Genomic DNA, 26,402 nt, shown 5'->3' with positions numbered 1-26,402 from the left:
GTACAGGAGTTCCTAATAAAATGCTCAGTGAGTAGTTTGGCATTTCTGTATTGTAATTTCTTATTACTAATACACTGATATTGGTAGCTGCAGTATTGTAATATCAGCTGATAGGTCAGCCTCGTCTAATTCAAACACATTTCACAATTTGGAAAACGGAAAACATTAAGACTTTTCCTGAATCAGCAAATACCATGAATCTCCATTAAATTACATAGAAATGTGTGTTATTCATTCACCTGAAGTACACACCTTATGTAAATCTGAAAAAAGAGGCAACAATCAAGTATATTTCCAATGGTACAAACATACTTTATTGTACAATTAATTTATTGGCAAAAAAAAAAAAAACAATCAGACCACCAAAATAACTTAAAAAAAGAAACTAATGAAAATGGAGCAACAGTTATTTTTGCTTTCTCTCAGCAAGCACCAAAATTGTTAACAAGAGGAACGAAAAAGTGGTCAAAGATTCCATTTGAATACTAAACAAATATTTAAATAGTCTTATTTCCAGTCTCTTTTTAGGAGAAGAAATGATAAAAACAAAACTATTTGTTCAGTTGCCATCAGTTTGTACAGTGATTCAGTATGTTTACAACTATATTCATGTACATGAAACATTTCTTCAAAAGGATGGTATAATTGTACTCCATGGCCTCCCCAGAGCAAACTGAATGACTGTCTGCAGTGTCTTTTTGCATCACCATAACATCTTTAATACAAAACAAAACATGTTTTATCTAATAATTCCTGTAGCTTCAAGTTTTATTTCCAAAAAATAAAATTAAATAATATATCTATATATAAAAGACAGTTTTTCCTTGTTTTTTTCTTATAAAATAAGTCTCAAGATATATTGCCACCTGGTTCTGATGTTCCCTCCCCATACCCAGCAAGCCCAAACTTTTGAGAAAAATAGTGAGCATGTGAATATTGTGTCTTCAGTCCTCTCCATAAAAAGCTAATTGACCAAATTTAAACTCATTCAGATCACACCTCTAATCAACCCCTGACTCTTCTGGCTCTTCTTTGCGCAGGTTTCACGTCTACTGTTTTGAGATTGCTCAGGTGTGTGACTTGTTGCAATAACCCCCCGCCCCTCCCTAAAACTTTGTCAAAAATACACAGAAAAAGGCGCATTGGTGCTTGTGACCCACTACACCCCATACTGTACCTTTTAGAAAAAATCTCAATACTGTACAGTAGCTCAGGAGTACTTCCGTAGACTTTTTTTTGTTTTGTTTTTTTTTTTTCTTTTTTTTTTCTTTTTTTTTAACAGATACAGCAAATATCCAATCAAACAAGAGGGGAAACAAAGCAGCAGAAAATACCTTCTCTGCTCATAAGGTTTTAAAGTATTTACAGTTTTTTTTGTTTGTTTGTTTTTTTAACTTTATTTATTAATTTTTTTTTTTTTAACACCTTTCACTTTCATTACAAAAAACAGTATCTAAGTCCACCATTTCTTACTTTGTACAGTACTAACATTGAATTAAACCTTGTGGCTGAGAGGCAGTCATGAGGATAAAAAAAAAAACAAAAAACAAAAGGGGAAAGACAGAAGACTACTGAAAGGGAAATTGTCCAGGGTTAGGAATACAGGCAGGATTTTCTCAAACGTCTGCAGCCCAAAAACAACTTTATCGACCTCTTCTCCATGTCACAGTTCATAAACAAGCTTTTAATATATGTACACGCACAACCTTTTTAACATTGGCCAGCTACAAATGGAGGTACAATACACCTCCAGGCTAGACAATCAGGCATCAACAGTTCATCCCTCCAATTTTTTGGGGGTGGGGGTCAGGGAAAGAAGGTGTGCACATTCAAAGGAGAACAGAAGGATGGAGGGTGGAGAGGTGGCACGTGTAAAAAGGATTTATCTGCTCTGCAGATCTGGCCACTCTCTGTAGAAAAATATGACCAAACCACCTGTCAGCGTCACCCACACTGTTAAGGTTTAATTAAAACCTATAGACCCTGACAAGACAAAAAGAGGAAAGTTGTCAAACTCAAACTGCATTTAACGCACCCTTCCACCCACCCATCAAATAAAATAAATTCTTGGTACGTGAACTGTTGCAGTCATTGTAAAATATACATTGTTGTGAGAAAAGACTGTAACGGAAGATATGTTGATGCTTGTTTTATGATTCACTGAGGGGAAAAAAAAAAAAAAACAAAAAAAAAAACTTGAGAAATAAAATATACTTACTCTCTGCAAAATAGATACAATCATGACTGGGTATTTGAGGAGGAAAACAAAACAATAAAAAAAAGGTACATCGTGTCAACTCACTTTAATTTTTAGCCACATTTAAAATCTTAAAAATATTCATAAAAAGGCAAAATTCTCAGTCCCCAAAAATATTGTGTCATAGACTTAAGGAAGAAATATCTTCAACCTGAAACACTGCCCTTCCACCTTTTTGTACACAATTGGCAAAAATATATAGATATATATTAACAGCAATAACTTACCATTGTTATAATTTATTCATTTATTGACTTCTAAGATTTATGTTGCATCTCCCATAGGAAGGAAGCTTGAGTTCTTATTTATACATCACAAAAATATTTAAATAAAAAATAAAAACTTCTAAAACCCCAAAGCCGTAGTCCCGCCTCGCTCTCCTTTCATGGCAGTTTGTCATTTGGGGCAACTCAACAGAGCAGCAAGACAGAAAGACAATATGGAGTCAAGGCTACATAAGGTCTAAACTGTTGTGGTTAATGTTCGTTCCCAGCTCCTGGTTGTTGTTGCCGCTGTTGTTATTATTCCCACCCAACATGTCCGACTGTCCCCCCTGCCCACTGTGCATCCCTGCCATCCCACTTAACTGGGACATGATGGAGTTCTGGTCTGAGCTGAACTGACCAGGATCTGCAGATCCACCTGGCTGCTGCTGAGATAACACTTGCTGCTGGGGTTGTGGAGGTTGGGGTGGTGCCATGCTGGGGTGATGTTGGCTAAGGTGGCCTGGGTGGGGTGAGCCAGTCTGGGACTGTGGAGAGATGCGATGAGGTGATGGCTGGGGTTGAGGTTGGGAGGAGGGCTGCATGCGCGGGGACGGGCTGGAGTGCGGGGGCTGCGACTGTGGTCTTGGCGAGGGCTGAGGTGACCTGACCTGACTGCTGAGTGACCCTGCTGGACCGAGTCCTCCTTGTCCTTGTAGATGATGAGGGGACTGAGCCATCTGCTGTTGGGGACTCATGGGACTGCTGTGCTGGGCTGGAGAGCCCCCACCAAGGTGCTGCTGTTGCAGCAGCCTCTGGTGGATGTTCTGGGGATGCATGCCTTGGGACGTCTGCGGCAGTGGGGGCCCACCACCCCCTCCGCCAACCCCACCTTGCTGTTGTTGTCCCTGCCCTGGTCCGACTTGTCCAGACTGAAGTGGAGGTCCTCCTATCCCACCAGCACCTCCACCAGGCCCTCCGTCTTGTCCTTGAAGCCCACTGATTGAATTTTGCTGCTGTTGCTGCATATGCAGCTGTAGCCTTTGCTGGAGCGCTGCAGCTACTTGTGACATGGAGTTGGGGTAACCTTGCTGCTGGCCTGGCTGTCCTGGCCCACCCTGTGGTCCTCCTTGTTGTTGCTGGGGACCCCCTACACCTCCACCCCCAGGCTGGGGTTGGGAAGAGGGGGGTATCCCTGGCTGTCCCTGGCCAGGCTGCATGAAGCTTTGCTGGCCTTGCTGCTGTTGGAGTCCCTGAGGCTGCTGGAACTGCCCATGATTTCCCATCTGCTGCTGCTGCTGTTGTTGTTGTTGTTGTTGTTGTTGCTGCTGCTGTTGCTGCTGCTGTTGCTGTTGTTGTTGTTGTTGCTGCTGCTGCTGCAGGTGTCTTCTCATCAGCATCTCTCTGAACTGTGTACTCATAGTGGTCATGTTGCCTTGTTGCCCTGCTTGCATTGCTCCCTGCTGTTGTTGTTGTTGTTGTTGTTGTTGTTGTTGTTGTTGCTGCTGCTGCAATGCAGCCATCTGCTGTTGCTGGAGATTCCCAGGCAACATTGGACGCTGTTGTTGCTGCTGCTGCTGTTGTAACTGCTGAAGCTGAGCCATTGTAGGCATATTACCTCCCCCTGCTCCACCTTGAACAATGTTCATCCCTGGCTGGCCTGCCTGATTTACATTAACCTGCTGCTGTCCATCCATGTTAGCAAGTTGGTTTGGCCCAGGCCCTCCTACACCAGGCAGCCCTCCAGCAGCCCCTTGGAAACGCACACCTCCAGGGCCCCCTTGTGGAGGCCCTCCTGGTCCTCCGGCACCACCCTGACCTTGATACCTGGCTGCTCTTTGTCTGATAAAAGCAGCCATAAGGGTTGGGTTGGAACGGAGGATGTTGAGGACTTGCTGCTGTTGAAGGGGTGAGCTTGGGGAACGCAGAGTTCGCAGGAGATCTTGTAGTGCTGCCTGGGGTAGGTTTCCTGATCCAGCTGCACCTGGTATTGGATTAGGTGCTCCCACTGCCCCTCCTGATACTCCCATTACCTGCATCATCCCACGGTTTCCTGGTTGAGGTTGCTGCGCATTCATTGGCGGCTGTTGTTGCTGAGCAGCTGCTGGCTGCTGCTGTGGTGCCATATGACCCATCATGCCTGGCCGTTGCTGAGGGTTCATGGCTGGTCCCCCAGCACCCCACTGCTGGTTTGTTGGCTGAAGTTGTCCACCACCTGCCTGCTGGACTTGCTGGAGCTGCTGCTGAACTTGAGGCGGCAACTGTGACTGAGGGCCACCTTGCTGCATCCCTGCTATCATTCCCTGTTGCTGTGGGTCTAACATAGTCCTGCCAACAACTCCCTGAGCCTGAGGGGGCATGCCCTGGGCCCCAATGTGGGGCATGCCCATTTGGGCCTGGGTGTTCTGGTGGTGAGGATGTGGGGGTATCATGCCCCCCTGTCCCAAGCCACGGATCTGGACCTGGGCCTGGGCCATCTGTCTCTGGGTCTCTGCTAGACGCTGGATTTTTATGGCCGTCTCTACAGCAGCCAAAGGGGGGCCTTGCCGTTGGCCTTGCACTGGCATGGACCCCTGGCCCTGGTTGGGTTGTTGCTGCTGCTGGGGTGGGGTGGCTGGACCCAGTCCAGGTTTGCCCAGAGACTGGTGGAGAGGAGAGGCTCCAGGTGGTCTGGGGTTGTATGGAGGCAAACCGCCAGGGTGTGGCTGCTGTTGGAGTTGCTGGACATTGGGAGGCTGTTGCTGAAGCTGAGGCACCATCTGTTGCTGTGGGGAGTTCATCATCCCCCCCCCACCTCCTCCAACCACTGGCTGAAACTGATGGAGATGGTGTTGAGGGGGCATTGCACCACCTTGCTGCTGAATCTGTTGTTGCTGGCCTGGTGTTCCCATTCCCCCCATACCAACACCCGGCTGCTGTGGAAGCGTGTTTGGCATGTTCCCCTGGGTGGGTGTCTGTGGGGTAGGAGGCTGCGTGCCAACAGAAGTGGGAGTACCAGGACCAGTTGCTCCATTGTTGGCTCCTGGAGAGGGCAGACCATTGCCCCCTGGAGCTCCTCCAGGAGCAGGCTGGCCTACTCTCTGCATGCTGGCCATCCTCCTCCTTAACATCTGGGCTTGCTGGAGCCTGTGCTGCAGCTGCTGTTGGCGGAGCTTGTGCTTGATGTTTAGGCAGAACGGGACTGGGCACTTGTTCTCCTGACAGTGCTTGGCGTGGTAGCAACACAGCGCAATAAGCTGCTTGCAGATGGGGCAGCCACCATTGGTTTTTCTTTTGCAGCCTTTTGTGTGCTGAACAACACGTTTCATCTTCTGGCAGGACGGCAGAGAGCAGTTTGCATTTCGACACTGGCAGGCGTGGACAAGGGACTGGATGCAGCGCTGGATGCTGAGGCGACGAGAGTCTCCAGGGCTCTGAGTGGTAGCGGCAGCCTGGTTGCTGCTCTCATCATCCAAACCGAGGCCTAACTTCTCCATCTTGTGCTCGTGGCCCTTAGTGTTGTAACATGTGATGCAGAGGTCGTAATCCTGTGAGGGATGGTATAGATGACGGTTAAAAATGTTTACAAAATGCAACACAAGTTCTACAACCTAAATATCATTTTGGTTCATTTCCTGTTACGGCAAATGAGGCTCACTAAAACAATCCTTCCCCAACTCACCTCACATACAGTACAGTGGAAACGAGTCTCCACGTGGTGCTTGCACTCATTACAAGTGTAGACAAAGCGGTCCTGGCTTTGGTTATGCAACTCCACCAACATGCACATGGAGCTCCACATGGACCTCCTCAGTGAACTAAACTCCAGGTGTTTGTCCCGGGCCAACGTCAAGAAAGCATCACGGCCGTCCATGAGGTCGCATGCCATCAGGGGATCCGGGTCTACAATAGGGGGCAAGGCATTTGCCATGGGGGCTGCAATCAGCCGGATGACAAAGAACACCTAGCACAAGAAAAAGAGAGGAGAGCAGGTGAGCAACAAGTGAATTATGGTATTTTTAATCTTTTTATTAAAGTTAAATCTGGAAAATATAGTCAAGAGTTGATCCATCTCATTTCCCAGTCCACTTATTCCTAGAGTAAGTTGCTTGATAAGATCCAGACATTTTAATATTAGTATTAAGTATTTTCTCACACCTCTTTGTGTTTTTCCATGGTGGCATAGAGTTTCTGTGAAAGGTCATTGGAGACATTGGGCATCCCTGGCTTCTTCTTATTGGCTCGGCTCAGGCTGCTCTTATTTTTACTTGTCTTCTTGTTGTTCTTCTTCTTTGCATTTTTACTGTCACCTTTTGTGTCCTACACAAGAGAGGATGGGGACATTCAGTGATCATCTTATCGACAACCTCATGTACAAAATATATTTATAGGCTCTTCAGGGCAATATTGATAGATACACAGCATTCTTACATCAATACTCTCATTGGAAGTGCTGTTCTCCTCCCTTTTCCTCTCCTCCTCCTCCTGCTCCAGCTCTTTGATGCTCTCCTCCAAAACATTGGGCCAAAAGTCACCCTCAAAGTAAGGCAACTCTTTGGCACTGGTCAAACGATCCTCTGTTGCCTGCTTGAAGATATCCTTTAAGGGTACATTGAAAATAAAGTCAGTGTTTTGCATGGATACGGTCCAAATCACGTGTTGCCAGCAGCTATACCACTGATGTTTATCTTAGTAAATGTGTTGAAAATTGATTGTGAATTTTAACTTAAAAGCTAAGAAAGACCATGTATTATCTAATTTCCCACCAAAAAAATTAAGGATAACAAGTTCAACGAGTTAAGTTCAATGCTGCCTCTCTACCTTGTAGTCGTGCACTATCCGCTCTGCCACAGCTTTGTCTAACATCTTCTTGTACCATTCCTGAAGACGTTTGGGCTTTGGGATCTTCTGATCTGCAGGGTGACAGTGGAAGATGTAGTCGTCCCCTTCACTAGGTGGGCAGGCCCAGATGTGGCCAGTGGTGTAGCTGCCAACGACACACAAGAGACAACGCATAATTAAGCTTTGCGACCCCACAGGAAAAAAACTGCACTCAGGCACTTATTCATGAGTACCTGAATGGTAACTTAAGACCAAAATAAAAGTTTTCTTTGTTCAGGAGCACTCACCCCAACTTCTTGACATATTCCAAGTACCCAATGAGGATTTCATGGTAAACTGCTGTTCTTAGACCACGAGGCTTGAAGAAGTGTACACTGTCCAGATAGGATATGTATACTCGCCTGAATGGGTGAAAGAAGCAATATAAATATATCACAACGGCTATAAGATTCACCTCTTAAAAATGCATTTTTCGTGATTAAAAAAAGGCCTTGCTAAAATAATGTCTCAAATACAGTGATGTTCATACCTCTGGTTGGGCTGAGGGCAGTCAGATCCATACTCTTGAACGTGCATACCAAAGAAGCAGACATCCGCTCCATCAATGTCCTCAAATGCAAAAAGGGCTTTTGTCCTGTATGGGAAAGACTCCGACATCTCTCCGCTGTCCACAAATCTGAAGAAAAAAACAAGGATGTGTAAACTTACGAACTATAAAATAGAGAAACACAAAATTCACAATTCATTCACAGTTTTCACAGTAAGAAACTTCTACAAGTCAAAGGCTAAAAAAAAATCTGTCTGATAAGCAGGTTAGCCTGTTCTTGCAGCAGATCTTTCTGTTTAAGTCTTCCTGTACCTGGACTTCATGCCTGGTTTAACCTCCACCACTTTATCAGAGACATGGACGACGCGAATGGAGACTTCTCCAGACTCCGGGTGGTTCTGACGCTTCAAGAAGTCATTCACCCTCGTTTCCAGGAAACTGCCCAACTTTGTCTGGGGCAACCCTGTATGGGAGAAAGCCAGGGAAAACATTTTTAAATTTAGTTAGTATACTAACTAACAGGGGGAAATATGACTTAAGGCTATGAGAAACCTGATTCAATTCATTTTTTTCCCATATCTATATATAGCTGTGCACGTGCAGCTGTACATGTGCATGTGTACTGTGCAAAGCCATTAAAAAAGCAGGAAGTAACAAAGCTAGTATGTCAGAGGAAAACTTAGAACTATAATTGTTTGGTATGATTTCTTTAGTTAACCACATATTCATATAGAACTACAGTTTCAGAGTGGTAAATGGTAACAACATGAGATTAGTATGTGGGTTGAACACTAATTCAAGGATAAAACAGGATGTCATAAACTAGGACAGAAGCATTGCCACTTACTTTTGGAACAATACTTGTTCTCCTTCCTTGTCTTATTTGTCTTCTTTAAGCAGCCGTCACACACAAAACTGAGGTACAACAAATAGAAAAGTGGTTAAATCAGTCGAATAAGATAAGAAGACACTGAACCTTAAGAATGATGGGAATTTAAAAAAAGTTATTCACCCCGATGGCCAGATTGTGTCATTGTGCAGGACACAAATCTGGTGCATCCTGCGCCCACAGTCCATACATTCAACAAGCCTGGAAAAAAATGGATTAAATTATACATCACACATTTAAGTCCTAGAAAGAAATTTTGTTTATTCTTTTTCCCCAATGCTAACACATGGCATTAGCAGAATGTTAACTTACAGTTCAGGGTCCAGTGTGTCATTCTTCTTCTTCTCAAACTGATCCTTATTTATCGATCTGAAAATAAAGGGAGAAGATCTATAAAACATCAAGAGGAAATTGTCATGGCATTAAGTTTCAAATTTATCAGGCAGGTTTTTCTTTACAGTTTCCTGTACATTTTCTGACTTCAGCTCTCAGCTATCTTGACATTTACTTCAGTATTTAGGGTATACCATGACACAGCACATCCTCGAGGAATCATCATTAAGAATCCAGAAACTGTATACTCATAAACCAAAACAGAGAAAAATATTTTTCAACAAAAATATTTCCTTTACAATGCTTTCTATATCTGTGCAGGAACACTAGGTATCAGCTTGCCCCCCCATCAAATAAAGCATATTATTGTCACATGCTCGTGAAATTATCAGAAACTCTTTAGGGGAACATGATGAGAATCAATTGAATTTAGTAAAATAAGGGATATTGCAGCCATTTATATCTTCTGAAGAAAAATACACAGATGAACATATTTTAAAAGCTAAGTGATATAGTCCAATAGCCTAAATTTACTTTTCATATAGGCACAGAAAAATGCCACAGTGACATCCTGACAAAATTTCTAGTAACAGCCTGAGATGCCAGCCAGAAGAGTCGCTTGCTTAAGTTATGAATGAGAGGGATCACAGTTAAACCTATCAAATATGATTCTAAACAAAGGAAGAAAACCTGAATAAAACCTGAATAAATATTATCTTGGTCACAGGAGCTACTTAGTTTATGTAAAGGAAATATTATGTTTCAAAATGTCAGTATGAACACACCCATTTTCATTTTTATGTGGAGTTAGTGTTCTTGTTTAATACAGCACTACTTACGTCTGTGGCTGGGTGGGATCGTCGCCCAGGGAAACCGTCTCTCCCTGGATCTCGTTGAAACACTTCTCGCAGAAGTGGTACCTGTCAGCAAGAAGCCCAAATTTTGGTGAACTACACCGTTCCCCACAGCACAGTCAATCACAGACAGCGCATGGGAGGGCAGTCACCAAACGGTACAGGACATGGGCAAGGCAGGGTGCCACAAGCGGAGCAAGCAGGAAGTAGGAGCGCAGGACAGCAGGAAGTCGTCATCGCAACAGCCAGTCATGATTTTGAGGGGATGAGGGTGAGGGGGTGGGGGATGGGTTTGGAGGTGCATGGTTGGTCAAGGCAAAAGCAAGCCAATGTTGATATCACAGCCATTGGAAGGGGGGGACAGACAAGTCATATGGACCAGGAACAAGACGAGACAAACATCCAAGACAACACACAGCAGAGAGCCGAGGCAAAGCACAGATTAGCAATTTGGACATGACAGGATGAGCAACAACAACCACCATCACAGCTAACAGAGCAGGAGCAGAATCAACAGGAGCTAAACGGGAGAAGGGAACTGGAGCAGGAAGTCATAGCACAGGACATAATACGGACACTGAACAAATATGAACAAATAAGCACAGACAACTGCTCAGCTGTCCATTCAAGCAGTTCATTTTAAAGTCCGTCCTTTCACAATCCAGTGAGGTTTTTATTGGTGTTATTATTGTTATTGCTGCTTCTCCCTCAAAGAAAATGCCCATTTACTTTGGGATGTTCAAAAGATCAACGCCCCAAATAGCACCAAAGACATTTTCTTTTTGCTTTGTCTGTGTAGCTTCATTTTTTTTCAAACATTCTGTGTTGAGCTGCTATTTAAAGAGTTGTTTCATGAAACAATAAAAACCTTAAAGAATGTGAGGAGAGGACAGACCGTTAAAATGCCAGTGCATTAGGAATCACATGAAGGTATAAAAACGGGGAACATGAAGTGAAGGGGAGCATTTAGGGAAATGGATTTTATCAGTTTTAATCTGTTTAAATAATTCCCAATTAACCTTTAATGTAACCCTTTCCTTTTTTACTAACCATTTCACCCATCTAGTTGTCCCCTCACCCTTTATTACATGGGTGTTTCCCTCCCTCCATACCTGTTCTGGTAGCTGAAGTAAGCAGCATCTCGAGGAATAGTGCAGAGCTGCTTTCCATAGCAGCACAGTGTCTGAGGAGAGAACTCCAGCTGAAGGACAGAAACACAAAAAAGGGATAAGAACATATTTATCTGTTGACCATCAACAATGGTCATTTCAGCCAGCTAACCCAGGGTAAACACATCCTGAATAAGAAAAAGGATGTTACTGGGCTGCCAGTGCTTGCAGTAACTAGTGCATTTGCTAGAGACAGAGGGAACTTAAACAAACATGGCTTCCCCATCAAAACTTCCTGTTTAATCATATTGTAACACTTCGATTATATAATGTTATCATCTCACCCAAATAAATAGTCTTTAACTGTTGACTTATGTAATGAAACGTAAAAAAAAATTTAAATATCATATTATAGAACATTACAAGGCCTACTGTGTGAGATAAACGTACATAGAGACTGCAGCTGTAAAAACTCCAGTTTCTGTTTGGCTTAGTCTTATAAAAACCGTCAAGCACTACTTTGTTTTGTCTCATTGTCAGAAGTCAACCTTTCAGCCAGTCTCTCATAATAAGGGCCAATCAGTTTTGTTATTTGTCAGCAAAACCAAAAATAGCAGAGTCTAATGAGAGCTGAAATGCGATATGGCGGTGGTATGCCCAAGGCCAAATTTAGCAATGAAGCCACTTCACTGCTTCCATTTTCAGAGGTGAATGAGGGGAGTTAATATCTGCATCTAAAACATACTCAAAACATTCATACACACCACCTCATCCAGGCATATTTTCACTATAAATGTATTTTCAGCATAGATATCAAAGATTAGTGTAATTACACATAGGAAGGATCTGTTCACCTGTTGATAAGAGTCACAGGCCTAGCAGCACCAAGAACTACAACTACCCTGATTTAAAATTTTCAAATCAGTTAATTATTTAAAATCTGAAAGTCTTTTTCTTGTTACTGCTCTGTTATTGTAGTGAAAAGAGCAGGAAGAGACTTGTTGTAAATAGGCAACCCATTGTCTGACAAATACTAAGATATCAATTAAAAAAAAAAAAAAAAAAAAAAAAAAAAAGACCAAAAAAAAAAAAAGGCATAAAACATTTCCTCCTACCCTTGCACATTAAACTTTATCATATTATCTTTGATGTTTACGATAAAATCAATCCCAATCCCTCACCAACATACATTTCCATTTCCACCAATTTAGACAGTTATGCAGCACTGTCTCACAACATTGTCTCACCTTCCTGCCACAGCAGTAGCCGAGGCTCTGCATGACGGGGTCAATCTCCTGCTCGAAAACCTCGGCCAGCTTGGAGCAGTACTTGTACACTCGGGATGTTTTGCGGTTGTACAACCATGCGTTGTTGAACATCAGCCAAATGTCATCCACGTACTGCCAGGGATCCTGGTACTGACCTGCAAACAAAACACAAAGCATGGGATGATGGAGTAAGAAGACTCCTCTCCAAACTAATGATAGTAGCCTAACTGCAGAATTTCTTAAAAACACATCAGCTACTAGTCAGATGTACCATTTCCCATCATATAAAAAACTGTCAAAAAAATGTCAAATAAAAGACCTGAATTTCTGTTTTTAGTCTTTACTTGGACACAAATTCACTTCAACAAAACTGATCCACAAACTGATTCAACTTGAAAAGAAAATTCATTGTTTATTGTTTATTTAGGTCCATGGCCAGAAATGACCAAACCATCTAAGATTTAACAACAAGTACTAACCAGTGTCCAGCTTTCGCTTGATAGTTGATAAGTCCATTGGATTCTTCACAATGTCAAAGTAGTCCTGCAAGATCAAAATGTGTAAATGTCACAGTTGAGCTGTTAAAAAAAAGTTCTATCAAAAAAAGACTGAGCACTTAAAACCTGTTTTCGTGAGTTAATTATATACACAAGTAAAACAAGAGATAGTGAATTTCATCTGAAGTTCTTAAGGGCAATACATACAATCCCAAACACAGACAAAAAAAATGCATAACATGGAAGAGGAACAAAGACTTCAGCGGGGATACATACAGGTATGCACAGCAGTTGTGGGTCAACAGGCATTCTGAAGGGCAGAGACTCTGGATCTTGTCTGTAGAGAGATTCTAGAGTAGGCATCAGGGCCTGACGAAGCTCCTCTGGCTTGAAGACTGGGAGGAAAGGGAGATTAGAGTAGATTGGGATCAAAGAGGAATCAAAAAGCTCTTATTTTTCAATCAATTTTAGACTGCTTCAATGAACCCTTTGAATACCATGACAAAAAAATGACACAATCCAATTTATATGAACAATATAAACTGAAATGTAAAAAAATCGCATATATGATTCAGAAGTTTAGGTTTCTAGTAAAAACTCAAGTCCTCCTTACTCTTCTTTTTCACCGGGGCCTGTTGAACTGCTGCATCTGATGTCTCCTCTTCCTCTTTCACCTCCTTCTTCACCTCCGGTTTCCTGTCTTCTGTTTTTACGCCCGACGTCGGTACTGTTGTTGACGTGTCCATGGGAACACCTTTACCCCCCTCTCCAGAACACTCCTCCTTTTTCAGCTCTAATTTCACAGGCTTTTCCTCCGTTTTGAGGTTGCTGAGCTTCCCTCCTTTGGAACAGCTCCCAGCATCACTCTCCTCCTCTTCATCTTGCTGCTTCACCTCCATCTTGGGGTCGAGGTTGGTCGCTGAGGTATCTGACTGTGGCTGCTGGGAGGAAGTGTCCAGGCTGCTGACAGAGGCTGGAGTCAGGGCCTGACTGTCTGCTGGAAATGAACCCTTTTGGGACAACTGGGGAGAGAGACAGAAAACAAACTCAGGTGCATGGAAACAGTAAATATGATAGTGATGCATGAAGTAAGCAAACAATCAAATAACAGGGTGCAATGTAAAGATGAAGATCAAGAATAGCTCAATGGGTACAGCATGGCACGAAACCCCAAAAACCCCAGGATGACCAGTTTGGAATGGAAATGGTAAAAATGTTTGGTCTTATGATAAAGACCAAATGGTAGCAGAAGTTAACATTAATCCTGAAAGACATGAGTTACTGCTGCAGGAATCAGTGACATAAGATGAACTGGTTTTTATGTTAAACTTTGCAACATTAGATCACACTGACCGGAGTGCGTGGCAGCTGAGCACCATGCGGTGTTGAGCTGGAGGCCAAACCAGGGTGAGACGGAGTGGTCGAACCAGCTGGCCCTATATGCTGCTGCTGGAGGGACTTGTTAGAGCCCGGGCCCTGGCTAAGCTGGTTTTGCTGGGGGGCTGGAGGTGGAGCTAGCTGTGGTGCATTAGGGGTGTGTGGCTGTGGGGTCTGGGAGCCGGCTAGCCTGGGGGGTGTTTGGTGAGGAGTAGGGGATCGGCTATGAGCAGGGGAGGGCGAGCTGCCACGCATGGCTCCCAAATGAGGGATGGAGTTGGGTTGCTGGTTCGTGTTAGATGGAGTCATTGAGGAAGGAGGGGCTCCAACAGCTGAGTTGGGACCTCCACTACCCACGCTCTGAGGACCCATTGGCCCCACTGTCGAAACACCACTGGGACCACCAGCTGAACCTGGCTGCGCTAGAGGACTAGCAACTGGAAGAGAAGGTGGGGTGCCCATCTGCGTCTGTGGACAGACAAGGATGAAGGTAAAGCCACATTAAACGGGCATAGGGCACAGAGAAGCAGCATTCTTAGGTGTCTCTATGCATATTCATAATTTGCACTTTGCAAATTGGGATGCTATCATCAAACACTGGCATTTTACACTACTTTGCACAATACTACACTTATTTTTTGTTTTACTGTACCTGGATCAATAGAATCATTTTTCTCATTCAAAATTATTAGGACAAAAATATTAATAAACAATTCCTTATTCACAATCAACTTCTGTCCTTAGTAAAGACTTAAGTGTACCTTGCAACACGGGCCACCTTACCTGTGCCATGCCTGTCTGTGCCCCGGGCTGGGCCATCCCAGGCTGTGTTGTACCAACACCTGGTGCTGAGCCAGGAAACTGTACCTGGGGCAGATACTGGTTCTGTATCTGATTGACATTGGGCTGTCCTATCCTGGATGCAACCATTCCCATCTACAGGCGTAAAAGAGCATTGGCAGGGTTCTTAAAAACACATGCTCAAGTTTTTCTGCTGAGCAATTTTAATGGTTCAAGTAGCATTTTTATATATTAGTTTGTAACAATTTATTTTTCTCCTTATTTAAGTTGTGTTTCGATATGCATAAAAACCCCTAAGAGATAGATGTGTTCAGTACTGACCTGGTTGCCAGATGCTCCTATGGGTAGAGGAGGCGTGGACCTCTGGCCCATAGACTGCATCCCCATCTGATTGAACTGATTCATACCTGACAAAACACAAAGACTCTTATAATACATCACATAAAATCTCACATGGAAAATATTTATCTTAAACACATTTTGTGTTTGGGTTCTTCAATAGTTCCCATACATAAGCTTTAGTGAGGTTTCTATGTTTCTACGTTCTAAACACAATGCAGTGTCAAACCCATGTCAAAAAAAAATATCACAAGCCTACAGTCTACCACTAGAAAACCTTTCCTATGAAAAGGTTTTCTCTCTTTGACTTAGATTAAGTTATATTTCTTAATTTTTAAATTAACATTTCGGATGGAACAGTAAATGCTATTTGACAAATTTTTGGTTTTGTTAAAACTGGTGAATTAACATAGTGTGTCCCTGTAATCTTTACCTGGGCCTTGCATCCTGTTAACCATCTGATTTGGACCAGCTGGTCTCACCATGGATGGGTCAGGGAGTGGACCATCTGTAAAAACACAGGCAGGAGATAAGGAAATCAGGCTTTCATCTGCGCACAGTAAAGAAGAGGTAGAACTGTCCTAAACTAGCATGAGTGGAGATGTCTGTATATGCTCTCATCATCTCATTAACCTTTGTTCTGCTTGTTTGGTAAAGAAGGATTATTGGCATTTGGACTAATGTGGTACCAAATGACTGAACAGAGACACATGGAAATGCACCTTGAGCTTCTTTTAAAATCTGCCAAACAGTTCAACAATTTGTGAATAATCTGGACCAATTCAAAAAAAATAGCATCCCATGACAGGGAACTGACAGAAGCATCTCTCTTAGGGACATTCAACATGACAAAATTAACTGAAAAACACTAACCAAGGTATAATGCATGGCAAAAGTTTCAGCAAATAAAGGGAATTGCGAATGAGATTCACATTTACTCCTCTTCACAGTTTAACAGGTTGCCAAAACTGTCCAATAAAATAGCTACATGCAAGTCTGCCAAATGCAGTAAAAAGAGGACATCAAGATAACACAATACAATACAAATAATACTGCAGTGAGCAATATGTAGTCAAACACTGTAGCTGGCATTAAATCCAATGCATGAGTTTAGATACAAAACAGTGCTAAAATGTCCCAATGTTGCATTGCAATGTGTGCTGCCCAGCATAACATTAGCCCATCCAAGTCTACATATGCTGCATGTCAACTCACTTGGAGGCAGACCAGTAGGGGGCTGACCCATGCCGGCAGGCCCAAGGCCCAGACCCTGTTTCTGGAGCCGTGTCCTCCTCTTCTCCTCCAGCTCCTTCTGGATCTTATAGATCTTCTCTGCCAGGAGGTGATAGTACTCAGCCTGTCAAAAAAAGGGGAAAATGGGACCAAAGGGGTTAAACATCCAAAAAAAAGTAGACAGATAAAAATTTGAAAATGGAAGCAGTAGAAAAACAATAGTACTTCTACAATATGTGTATTGCAGCAATAGATATTTGTAGAGTTTTTTTAATAACTATAAGTCAATATAAGAAATAATGAAAAAAGGCAATTTAGCCACAGGATTATGTATAAGGCCAGTAATAATTCACTACTCCCCCAGGATTAGAGCCCAGACTAAACCTTTGCTTTACCAACTGCAGTAAATTTAGTACTTAACCTGTTAATTCACCAAACAGGCTTATATGCTCTAGGTTTGCAGCCACATCCCACAATGGCATATAAACTGTGAAATATTTAACTTTTGAAATCAAGTTATGACTGATGGAGTGACATAGCAGCTGGCTATAGCTGCCAAATGACAGGGATCCCCAAAGTCCCCCCCTCTCTGAGCAACTTACTCTACTGTTGGCTGACTCATACATGTCTCCCTCAACTTTTCTGGCATAGGCCACCAGGTTCTCCATTCGACGGTCCTTGAGAGCAGCGGGATCTGGAGTTGGAAAAATGGCCTGAACACTGTGGATGGGAGAAGACAAGGAGGAGAAAAGGAGAAGAAGTTGAAAAATGATGTAATTGTTAGCTCCCGTCTCAGACAAAGAGTTACTTAAACACAACATGTAATTTGTGTTGATAAGGCATCTAAACACTAATCATACTCCCCTGGAAGACTTTCTGTGTGGGTCGTAAATGGGCTGGAGACTCTACAAGAGGTTCTACCTGGTGTGTGTGTGTGTATGTGTCTTTGGGAAGTGCCAGTATATAGTTATCGCACCAGTGTTTATCATGGTTAACGGGACTGTTTATCAGCACTTAATATCTTGTCAGGCTCTGAATATGGCGCAGTAACCATCAGGGCTGTGTGCTATGTTGACTGCCACAGAAGAGGAATAAATCTCTTGTTGGCTTACAACATATAACAGGTTTGCTAACCTTACGAGCAGCTACGTGCAAGAGGCAAAAACTGGGGCTGTGATTTTATTTTAAAAAAAGAACAAAAACAAACACTAAAACACCAAAAACACAATATGTGTACCATTCAAAAAAACTGTATTAACATAATACAGCAGCAATAATGTGACTGTGTGCGCAGTTTTAAAAGGCATAATGCAGAGTTTTTCTCTAGTACTTACAGTTTGTGTACCAAGTGGTTTCTTAGGTCCTGCGTGATGTCCTCATGCCAGCTTTTCCTCATGCCTGTGGCAGAGGGAGGGGCTGCCGTAGGCAAGGAGCCGACCCCACCAGCATCAGTCAACAGACTGAGAGAGACAGTATGATTTTAATGATTAACTTAAAATCATAGATGTGTGCCTTGGTCAATAAAACAGAAGCAATGGGTGTTCTTCTAATCAAACTATCCAACAAATTATATGCTATGCGGTCTGTGTTACTTCTCACCCTTGGCTGTTCACATTCAGGTGCATCATGGTATCCTGTAGCAGGTTGGCTTGTTGGTTTTGAGGTGGAGCTCCCACACCTCCATTGACTCCCATCGGATTTGCACCTACACATATAAAAAGGACAAGACATAAGTTTTTATTCCTTGTGTTTCTCTGCCATTAATAACAGTTTTATACCCTTAATGTCTTCAAAAAGAAATTAAAAGCATATTCTTGAGGTGCTGGTCAGACTGTGTCGACAGGTCTCCTTGATTTTCTTTTTCATATTCTTTGACGGCTACTTTTTCTAGGCACATTTCATACTTGACAATAAGGCCACTAAAAGCATCTTATTCTCCAAGTAATCTCTAATTTTGAGAGCTGAAAGTTCATAAAATGCTAAACTCTCACTGATATTAGTAATAGTTAACAGTATGTCTTTCTACTGAAAATACCTGAAGAGGGAAGCAAGTGAAAACACAAGCTAACTCACCCATTGGATTCAGAGGCCTCATGCCAGCCTGACCTTGCAGGCCTTGGTTGGGCATATTGGGTTGGGCAGTCTGAGCTTGGATCTGGTTGCCCTGGTAAGTGAGGCCTAGGGCTGCGTAGGCTCTTTCTATGGAGCTAGGGTCAATCTGGCTCGGCGGGTTGAGGTTAGGAGCGCTTGGCTGGCCACCAGGTACGGCCCCAAGAGAGCTGCCGAGCCCTGCACCAGCCCCACCAAGTAGAGCTGTGAGAACATAACAAGACGAGAGAAGAGGGTTAATAATACATCTAATCTTTCCGACAGAATCGAAAAAAATTTAGTCTTATGAAAACCCTGTGACTGAATATTTATGCAAAACTAAAAAATATCATGCTGCAAATCATACTATCATTTAGTACACTACAGATTATCGTCTTACTAATACAGCCTACTAATACTCAAAAGATACAGCACAGAGTAATACTGACATCACAATATTAAAAGCATTATATCAATGTATTTTTAAAGTCAAATTGCTGATAATATAATAATGACAACATGATAAAATCATTAAGATGTACAGTGTTGAGTGAACAATAATAATATCCATGTATAGCATCATTTGGTCAGATACAGACACTCACACTGCGGGTTCCTCTTGTCCCCAGCATTCTTCAGTGGCAGGCAGACAGGACAGTCATGTCGCGTGCAGTTCTTCCAATGAGAGATGATCTGCCTTGATGATGCACAGTGAGCAACTGAGGATAAAAACAGCAGAAAGAGAGGAAGAGTTGGGGAACACAGAGGTACATAATGGGAGGGGAACAAGGCAGAAGAATAAAGAATAAAATAAAGTGAGGTCGAGGGAAAAAATGATTCAGTGAAATTAGAGATGCTTGGCTGAAAACTGTTAGGAAACTTAAAAAATAAGTTTGGTGGTGTTTCATGGTTTTTATTAGTATACCAGAAACCCAAACCATAAAATTCATTGCCATGTACTGTCTCTGTAGCCAAAACATGGTGTAGCTTATGCCTTTTGTGCATCTGCTATACAACTGCATTGGGTGACAGCTCTTCAGGCTGCAGAGCAGTGTAAACAGTAAACTACAACCGTGAGCATGCACAGTAACATCTAACCAACACAAAGCTACTCTATAGAAAATAAAAATGCAGCATTGTTTCAGAATAAATTTGACTGTTTGTGTCCACTTTAATCAAAGAATATATCAGCCAATAAACAATGATATGGATTCTTCATGTCTAACAACAATGGAATTCTAAACGAGGTACAAGCAATATCAAAGTGGGTCAACACAGACAATATTTGTCACCCAGATTAATACAGAATGACTGTTATCTCACTAGGTTTGTTGATTATAATATAAAAGATAAAGTACTTGCAACTATTATCCATGATAACACTTCAATATCTCTGTAGCAAGCCTGATTGTCAAACATAGGGACTAATCTTCGAGTGCAGGCGCATGTAGGATCCATTCTACTCACCCTGACAGGACTTGCCAGCCTGGCAGTGAGTCATGTGGTTGAGAACGTTCTTCATAGTGCGGCAGTGGGGTAGGTTGCACTGCCGGACTTCACCGTTGGCCTGTTCCCTCCGCTGGCACTTGTGTGCATGAAGCAAGAGTACCAGTTGCTGCTGGATTAGCTTGCGCTTCTCAGGGTCAGCTGTGGGTGGTGCACCAGCTGCAGCAGATGCTGCAGAAACCTGTGTACCAGGACCCCCTAGACCTGCCTGAGCACTGGGCACCATCCCTGGGGCCCCTCCCACAGGTGCACCAGACGGACCACCCACACCTGTCTGTGACTGCTGGGAGCCCTGGTAAGTAAAGGGAGAGGGAATAAGAAGATGTGAAATGGATGAGACAAGAGAAGTAAACATACAGGAAACAGGGAAAGGTGAGTAAGAAGCAATGGCAGAGTAAAAAGGAAAGAGGATGGAGAGAATAAGAAGAGATGAGGGGTGGTGAATTAACAATAAGAGGAGCATTTAAAAAAGAAGATTGGGTCAAGTGAAAGGAACAGGGCATACAGAGCAGCAGAAAGGTGGAAGAACAAGTTGGAGAAAAGAGAGATGAGGTGATACCCAAGTCATATTCTTGTAACTGACAAACACTTTTGCAGTCACTTGTATTGCCTCCCTACCATAGCAGCCATTCCTTGCATGGGTTGGTTCTTCTTGTCCACATTGAACTGCGCCAGGCTGTTGGCCATGGGGCCTTTATTCTGGAGCTGAGGGCCCAGCCCTGCACCTCCCAGACCTTGATTCCCCTGCCCTGCATATGGACCTCCAAAAGGGCCCCCTGGGTTCCCCATCATCCCCATCTAGGAGCAAAAAATGAAAACAATTAAAGACAGAGAGTAGTATGAATGATGAAGAGTAAAGGAAAGTGACATCAGACAAAGAAAGAGGACAATTTATTATGTAGCAACCACATTTCATTAATATTATTAATGACAGAATTGAACTGTACATGTAACATTACTTTGTCCTCTTCCAGTGTCTCCCTAAGACCTCAAACCTTAGCTGTGGATATTTCCTCACACCATGCACTCTATCAGAGCCAAAGTTAAAGGGACGCCTCCACCTCCCAAAAGACAAAATAACATTAAATCATGTTTTTTTTTTACCACTTGTATTTCCAGTTAACCAGGTTACAGCATCAAGTCATATGTAATTAAATCAAAAGAAAATCTAAATCATCATCTAAAAACATATGCAGTGAGATTTAACATCCACAGCATTAACAGTTGTCAGAGTGTGTGACAGTAATCTGACATGACAGCAATCTGACATGAACAGTTCCCCTTTTCTTCCTTCACACTACAGGGATTATTTGAACTTTTTAAAATGACTGATTATCTTCTCATCAGTATCTCTGTCTCTCTCCTCTTCTTGTTACTCGTTCTATCACCTCAACAAGATCCAGTACCTAACCTGGACACTCTCACTGCTTTTGATCTCCGCAGCTAAATCAAACATCAGCATCTCCACCACATTCATTGAGCAGTGGCAGCCTGCCACTGCAACATTTTTATTGTTACTCCCATGGGACTGTCAAAAACACAAGCAGAGCACTTTTTGCCACTTCAGCTACAAGCTTAAGCATGCTGTGCATTGCTTATTGGTGTTAAAATACAAAGACATGGTCACAGACACAAAGCACTACTTTGTCAAACCAAAGTTTAAAGAACAACAACATCAAAATATAATTTGTGAAACAGATTTGCACAAGCACTTGGTCATATGGTCTTGACCTGCAATCAATCATCAATCATGCAAAAAGTAGCTTCCGTGAATTCTACAAATGACTACTGAGGAGAACAAAATTGAGCATGTACTTGAAGTACTGGATTTTATTTTCACCAACTATGGTGTTTACAACTTTCTTGTTTCCGAACAATTGAGAAACATTTTCTTAAATAAAATGGATGATGTGGAATGTTAAACTAAGTCAATAGGAAAAGAACATTTCTATAAACATACCTTGTTCATTGCTCCTGGCTGCTGGCCTCTCATTCCGGCCTGGCCCCCAGGTCCCTGCTGTTGTAGGGTCTCAGCCAACAGGTTGCTGTTGCCACCCATCCCCTGATTCCCAAAGCCCATCCTGGGGGAGCCATTCATCACCTGGTTCCCAATCATTCCTGGTTGCTGCTGTCCATTATTGCCTTTCTGCTGTGCTCCCATCATGGCCCTGTTCATGCCACCTATCATTCCAGCTGCAGCATTCTGTTGCTGCTGCATCATGCTGGCCTGCTGTTGAGGGGAGAGGTGCTGCTGCTGCCCCTGGCCCATCATTTGTTGAGGTCCCTGGCCAGGGGATGCTTTCATGTTCGCCAAGTGTTGCCCCATGGCAGTGGGCCCTCCTGGGCTGCCCATGGCTCCTTGGTGCCCTTGCTGGGTTGAGGTGGGTGCCCCTGAACGCAAAAGCTCTGACAGCTGTTTGTGCTTGGCCACCGCATCCTGGCCTCCGCCAACACCCCCAGGACCCCCTCCAGGGCCAAGCCCAAGACCCATTCCTCCTGTCCCTCCACTGCCTCCTCCAGGACCCAGCCCTGTAGGTCCTCCTCCCAGAGTGGTGTGCAGCTGGTTGAGGTCCCCACCATTGATCAGGCCAGGTTCATTAGAGCTGATGAGCTCGTCTGGGAGATCATGCTCCAAGTCAAACAGTGAGGCGAAATCTGAAATGGAGAAGAAATGCAAAGTTTAGGAGGGGGGAGACAATACGATAGGAGACAAAACAGGGAGAGGGTGAGAGGAGGACAATAAGGGCCACAGCCGTGTTAAGCCGGTATAATCCTTCATTTTTCAGCATGACTGAGTGAAAATGCAATTGCATGCTTGACATTAAAAACTGATAAAAGCTGTTTAGAAGTGTATGACTAATTTTCTCCCATCAGAAATTAATCACGTCAGAAAACCAGAGGAACTAGCGTGAAGCTGTGTGCACAAACATATATGCAAACATACATGTCCTCCTGGCCTTCCCACACACAGATCCATAGCAGTAAAGTGATTCAACATATTGCAAAGACAGGTCTGTACAGACAAGGTGATGAACGGACCATTTAAAAAAAAAAAAAAAAAAAAAAAAAAAGAAAAAGAAAAAAAAAGTACTGGCACAAAATGGAGACAAGTTGGTTGAGATGTACATTCAGATTTGGCAGTCCGTATTCACTGAGTTCAACAGCACCTTGCTTAGACAATCAAGAAAGATACATGATGAACATGCATTAATATATTTTTCTCTCTTTTTTCATTGTTCACATAATTTTACGAGTTACCTTACATTTATTCCTTACAAAGAGATGTGCTGAAAATGACAACATTTTGGGGGTTTTTCCCCCGTTTTATTTTATTACAAACTGAACATGTTGGATTTTTGGTTACATGTCAGATTAACTAAGCCATGAAGATATAACAGCACAGGTCACTTATAATGGTCATGTGCCATTTCTTTTTATATTGTTGTGAATTGTGACTATGTCCAATTGTTTATTACAATGAAAATAACCGGCAGATTGCAGTCCTAACCTTTAATGAAGTAAATCTGTACCAGTTCTCGATATATGCGTTTACTCCTCAATTTAACTATTCACACTCTGTTTGGCAGCGTCACACATAATGTCAAAAGACAATAAATTTGAGTGCAATCAATTGCATCCTCATATACAGGTCCTTTCCTTGACAGCACCCAAAATATATCATGCAAGGTAACGTAATGTGTCTAACGTCTGGGCGATTTCATCGTAAAAGTCTTTCAACTGATGCTGACTGCCAGTGATCACCTAATGCTGAGTATACAGCCGAAGATGCAGCTGTTCGTTGTAAAATTATTGAGTGAATGGTTAAGTGATGAAATCTGAGAGACTATTTCGTGCTTGGAGAAGCATTTGCTTGCTAACTTTACTCGCTGGGTAACATCGCAGTGGCTGGACATGGCGCTGTCCATGCTCCACAGTTTTGTTCATAGGCCACTATTCCAGCTGCTGCCACACGCCATCCACAAAAAAACACACACACACCAACAATGGCAATTTGAGCTCAACAATCAGTAACCTGTGGGCCTAAATTTAGCTTTCCAACAAGACTAGCACCATCGGTAACCTCTGCTTTCGCTAACACTATAAACGGCAGCTAACGTTTGTTGGGAATGGGTCCGAGTTATGATGGGGCAAAACAGATTGTTTTACATGTTAGAAGCCTTAAAACTCGAATAACAGAATGGATGTAGCTGTAGCTGAATGCCAATTTGGCACAACTGTTTGACACCAAAAACTTTATCATAAGTTGGCTCGGCATTGAGCTCATTTTCAGCCCGGCTAAAGTAGCCATTAGACACGGGACCGTCAGTTGAGGACCCGCATTCAGTTAGCTTGCCTAGCGTTAGCCGAAGGGCTAACAGGGCTACCTCCGGCTAAAATGGCTGTTAGCATGCGAGCTAGCTGGGGGAGCCCTCCTCACGTCCGACACACACACTCACTACTAGCACGCTAACATTAGCAAGCTACGACAAAAACAGAAGAGTAATCCCGCGTCTTCTTCCTCTATCAAGTACACCCAAGACGCCGAAAAACAATAAACTTAACGAATAACACCGTAACAAATTATATCATTAAACAATACTTACCATTTCCATCGCTGGCGGAGGCGGAAAGTGCCGGAGAGGAGAGTTTAGGCCTCTTGGCTGAAGGCGGGCCAGAGTCCAGAACGTTCTCGGCCATATTTTTTCGAAATAAAAATATATAAAGTATCCACAATTGCAGACGTTTTCACGCCCTTAGAAGCTCATTCCTCTTCGTTTCCAATATTGCGACTTTTCCCCCTCCTTTGGGGGGACTAAGAGGGGGAAAGTCCCGTGTACAAATTACTCCTCTTTCCCTGGGTTCGCCTCTCGATTTCAGCCTCGGCGTATATCAACCCCCCTCCCTCCCTCGTCGGATTTTTTGTTCTTTATAAATTTCTGCCAGCGGAGGAGGAGGGGGTCGGTGAAAGTAAAGGGGGAGACACACGCAGCGGCTTCCCTCTAAACTTATACAACCTCTTCGGATGTAAATAAACCGTCCCCGGGTCTCTCTCCCATGGTTGCATCCGTCATTTCAGCCTCCAATCCAGCGGAGTCTGGATGAAGATAATGTCGGGCAGAAAAGGCTTGTTTGCCTGCGAAGTGATGGTGGTGCTGCTGGTGGCAGCGGGTGAGGATGAGGGGATGCAAATAAAAAAAAATAATAAAGCCGTGCAGCTGCAACGATGGAGAAAGTACAATGCGTATTCGCAATGCTATGCATTTAAAAGAAAAGAAGTTGTTTTTTTAAAACCATCTATACAGGAACATGAACTTGCATCAACTGTCTGTAGAGGTTTGGCTGCAAACCTTAAAGTTGGATAATGTTCAACAGTTATCTTAAATGCAAGCACTCAAATTGTCAATCCATTTTGCAGTCAGTGCTTTTAAAAAGAGCAAATTAAACACTTGCAGCAACTTTGCTTTTCAAGTGCAGGGGCACAGATGGATTCACACTTATAAGTATATGTGTGTATGCTTCTCAGGAAACACTTGGTTTGAATTACTCAGCAGTCAGCATTCACTCATAGGCAAAATGGTGGCCTCATGCACAAAGTTCTCAACACAAATACAATTTCCTTGGTCTGTTCATGTGTAAACGCTCCCACTTTGACTTCATGGCAAGCCTCATTCATTGACTTCTCAGTTAAAAATCATCCTCCTGTCCTGTTCTTACATCTTGAGACTCAACAGCCTTACCTTATTCTGTCTTTGTTAGGTGCACATCAAGGTCTGTAAAAGTAAATGTGCTGCTTAAGTATTAATTCTGAAGTGAGGCAGTTCAGGGAGAATGTTCAAAATCAACCCAGAGTTTTGCACAGTTCTTATTGAAGAGCAATTACCTGTTTGAAAAGCCTTTTTTTTCAGTAAACCTAACAATTGCAGAGCAAGAGCTGTTACTGTGTAGTCTTATTGATATGACTGCTCCACAGCCATTCATTCACAGTCTTATTCACACAAGTTAAACTATGCCTATCAACTGTCAGTGTTCTCAGAGTTTCTCACAAATTCTCCAAATTAAATGAAATTAATAGATAAACAGTGTCACATATATTCTCTGCTTGGTCAGTGCAGTATCATGCTTATGGATCAAATGAAAATGTGTAGTCTTGACAAGAGCATTCTCTTTTACATTTCCCTGCAATTTGGCATGATTTTTTATTTTTTTAAACTACATGGCCTGCCCTGCAATTTAGAATGAAGTTTTGTGAGTCCACTTAGTATCTGCAATGACTGGCCAC

At 42.9% G+C, this 26,402-nt stretch overlaps 1 protein-coding gene across 4 annotated transcripts; it reads right to left on the bottom strand.

Annotated features, from left to right (window-relative positions):
• Window positions 1-1,053: 1,053 nt before the first annotated feature.
• ep300a (E1A binding protein p300 a) lies at window positions 1,054-25,519 on the bottom strand. Of its 4 annotated transcripts, none has more exons than XM_071462182.1 (31): window positions 24,727-25,519; window positions 22,083-22,777; window positions 20,741-20,920; window positions 20,084-20,414; window positions 19,216-19,335; window positions 18,602-18,841; window positions 18,128-18,233; window positions 17,863-17,988; window positions 17,131-17,248; window positions 16,511-16,652; window positions 15,729-15,803; window positions 15,278-15,363; window positions 14,939-15,091; window positions 14,132-14,623; window positions 13,392-13,800; window positions 13,055-13,173; window positions 12,761-12,824; window positions 12,261-12,436; window positions 11,017-11,105; window positions 9,890-10,000; window positions 9,030-9,086; window positions 8,841-8,918; window positions 8,676-8,743; window positions 8,141-8,291; window positions 7,811-7,957; window positions 7,569-7,682; window positions 7,261-7,426; window positions 6,871-7,038; window positions 6,598-6,759; window positions 6,122-6,403; window positions 1,054-5,987 (listed from the first exon to the last, which is right to left on the bottom strand). In XM_071462182.1, exons 1-31 carry the CDS (start codon window positions 24,818-24,820, stop codon window positions 2,709-2,711), a joined length of 8,598 nt encoding a protein of 2,865 aa, XP_071318283.1. In that variant the 5' UTR covers window positions 24,821-25,519; the 3' UTR covers window positions 1,054-2,708. The 4 variants fall into 4 exon arrangements, with proteins under 4 accessions (XP_071318283.1, XP_071318284.1, XP_071318286.1 ...); XM_071462183.1 differs by having other exon boundaries at window positions 19,222-19,335; XM_071462185.1 differs by having other exon boundaries at window positions 9,890-9,970; window positions 19,222-19,335; window positions 24,727-25,496.
• Window positions 25,520-26,402: the final 883 nt, after the last annotated feature.

This window comes from Trachinotus anak, unplaced genomic scaffold, assembly GCF_046630095.1.
Source record: "Trachinotus anak isolate AG129_WGS33_773 ecotype Australia unplaced genomic scaffold, CSIRO_AGI_Tana_v1 ptg000025l, whole genome shotgun sequence".
NCBI lineage: Eukaryota > Metazoa > Chordata > Actinopteri > Carangiformes > Carangidae > Trachinotus > Trachinotus anak.
The sequence above is the reverse complement of the archived record's forward strand: the minus strand, read 5'-3'. Positions and strand labels throughout refer to the sequence as shown.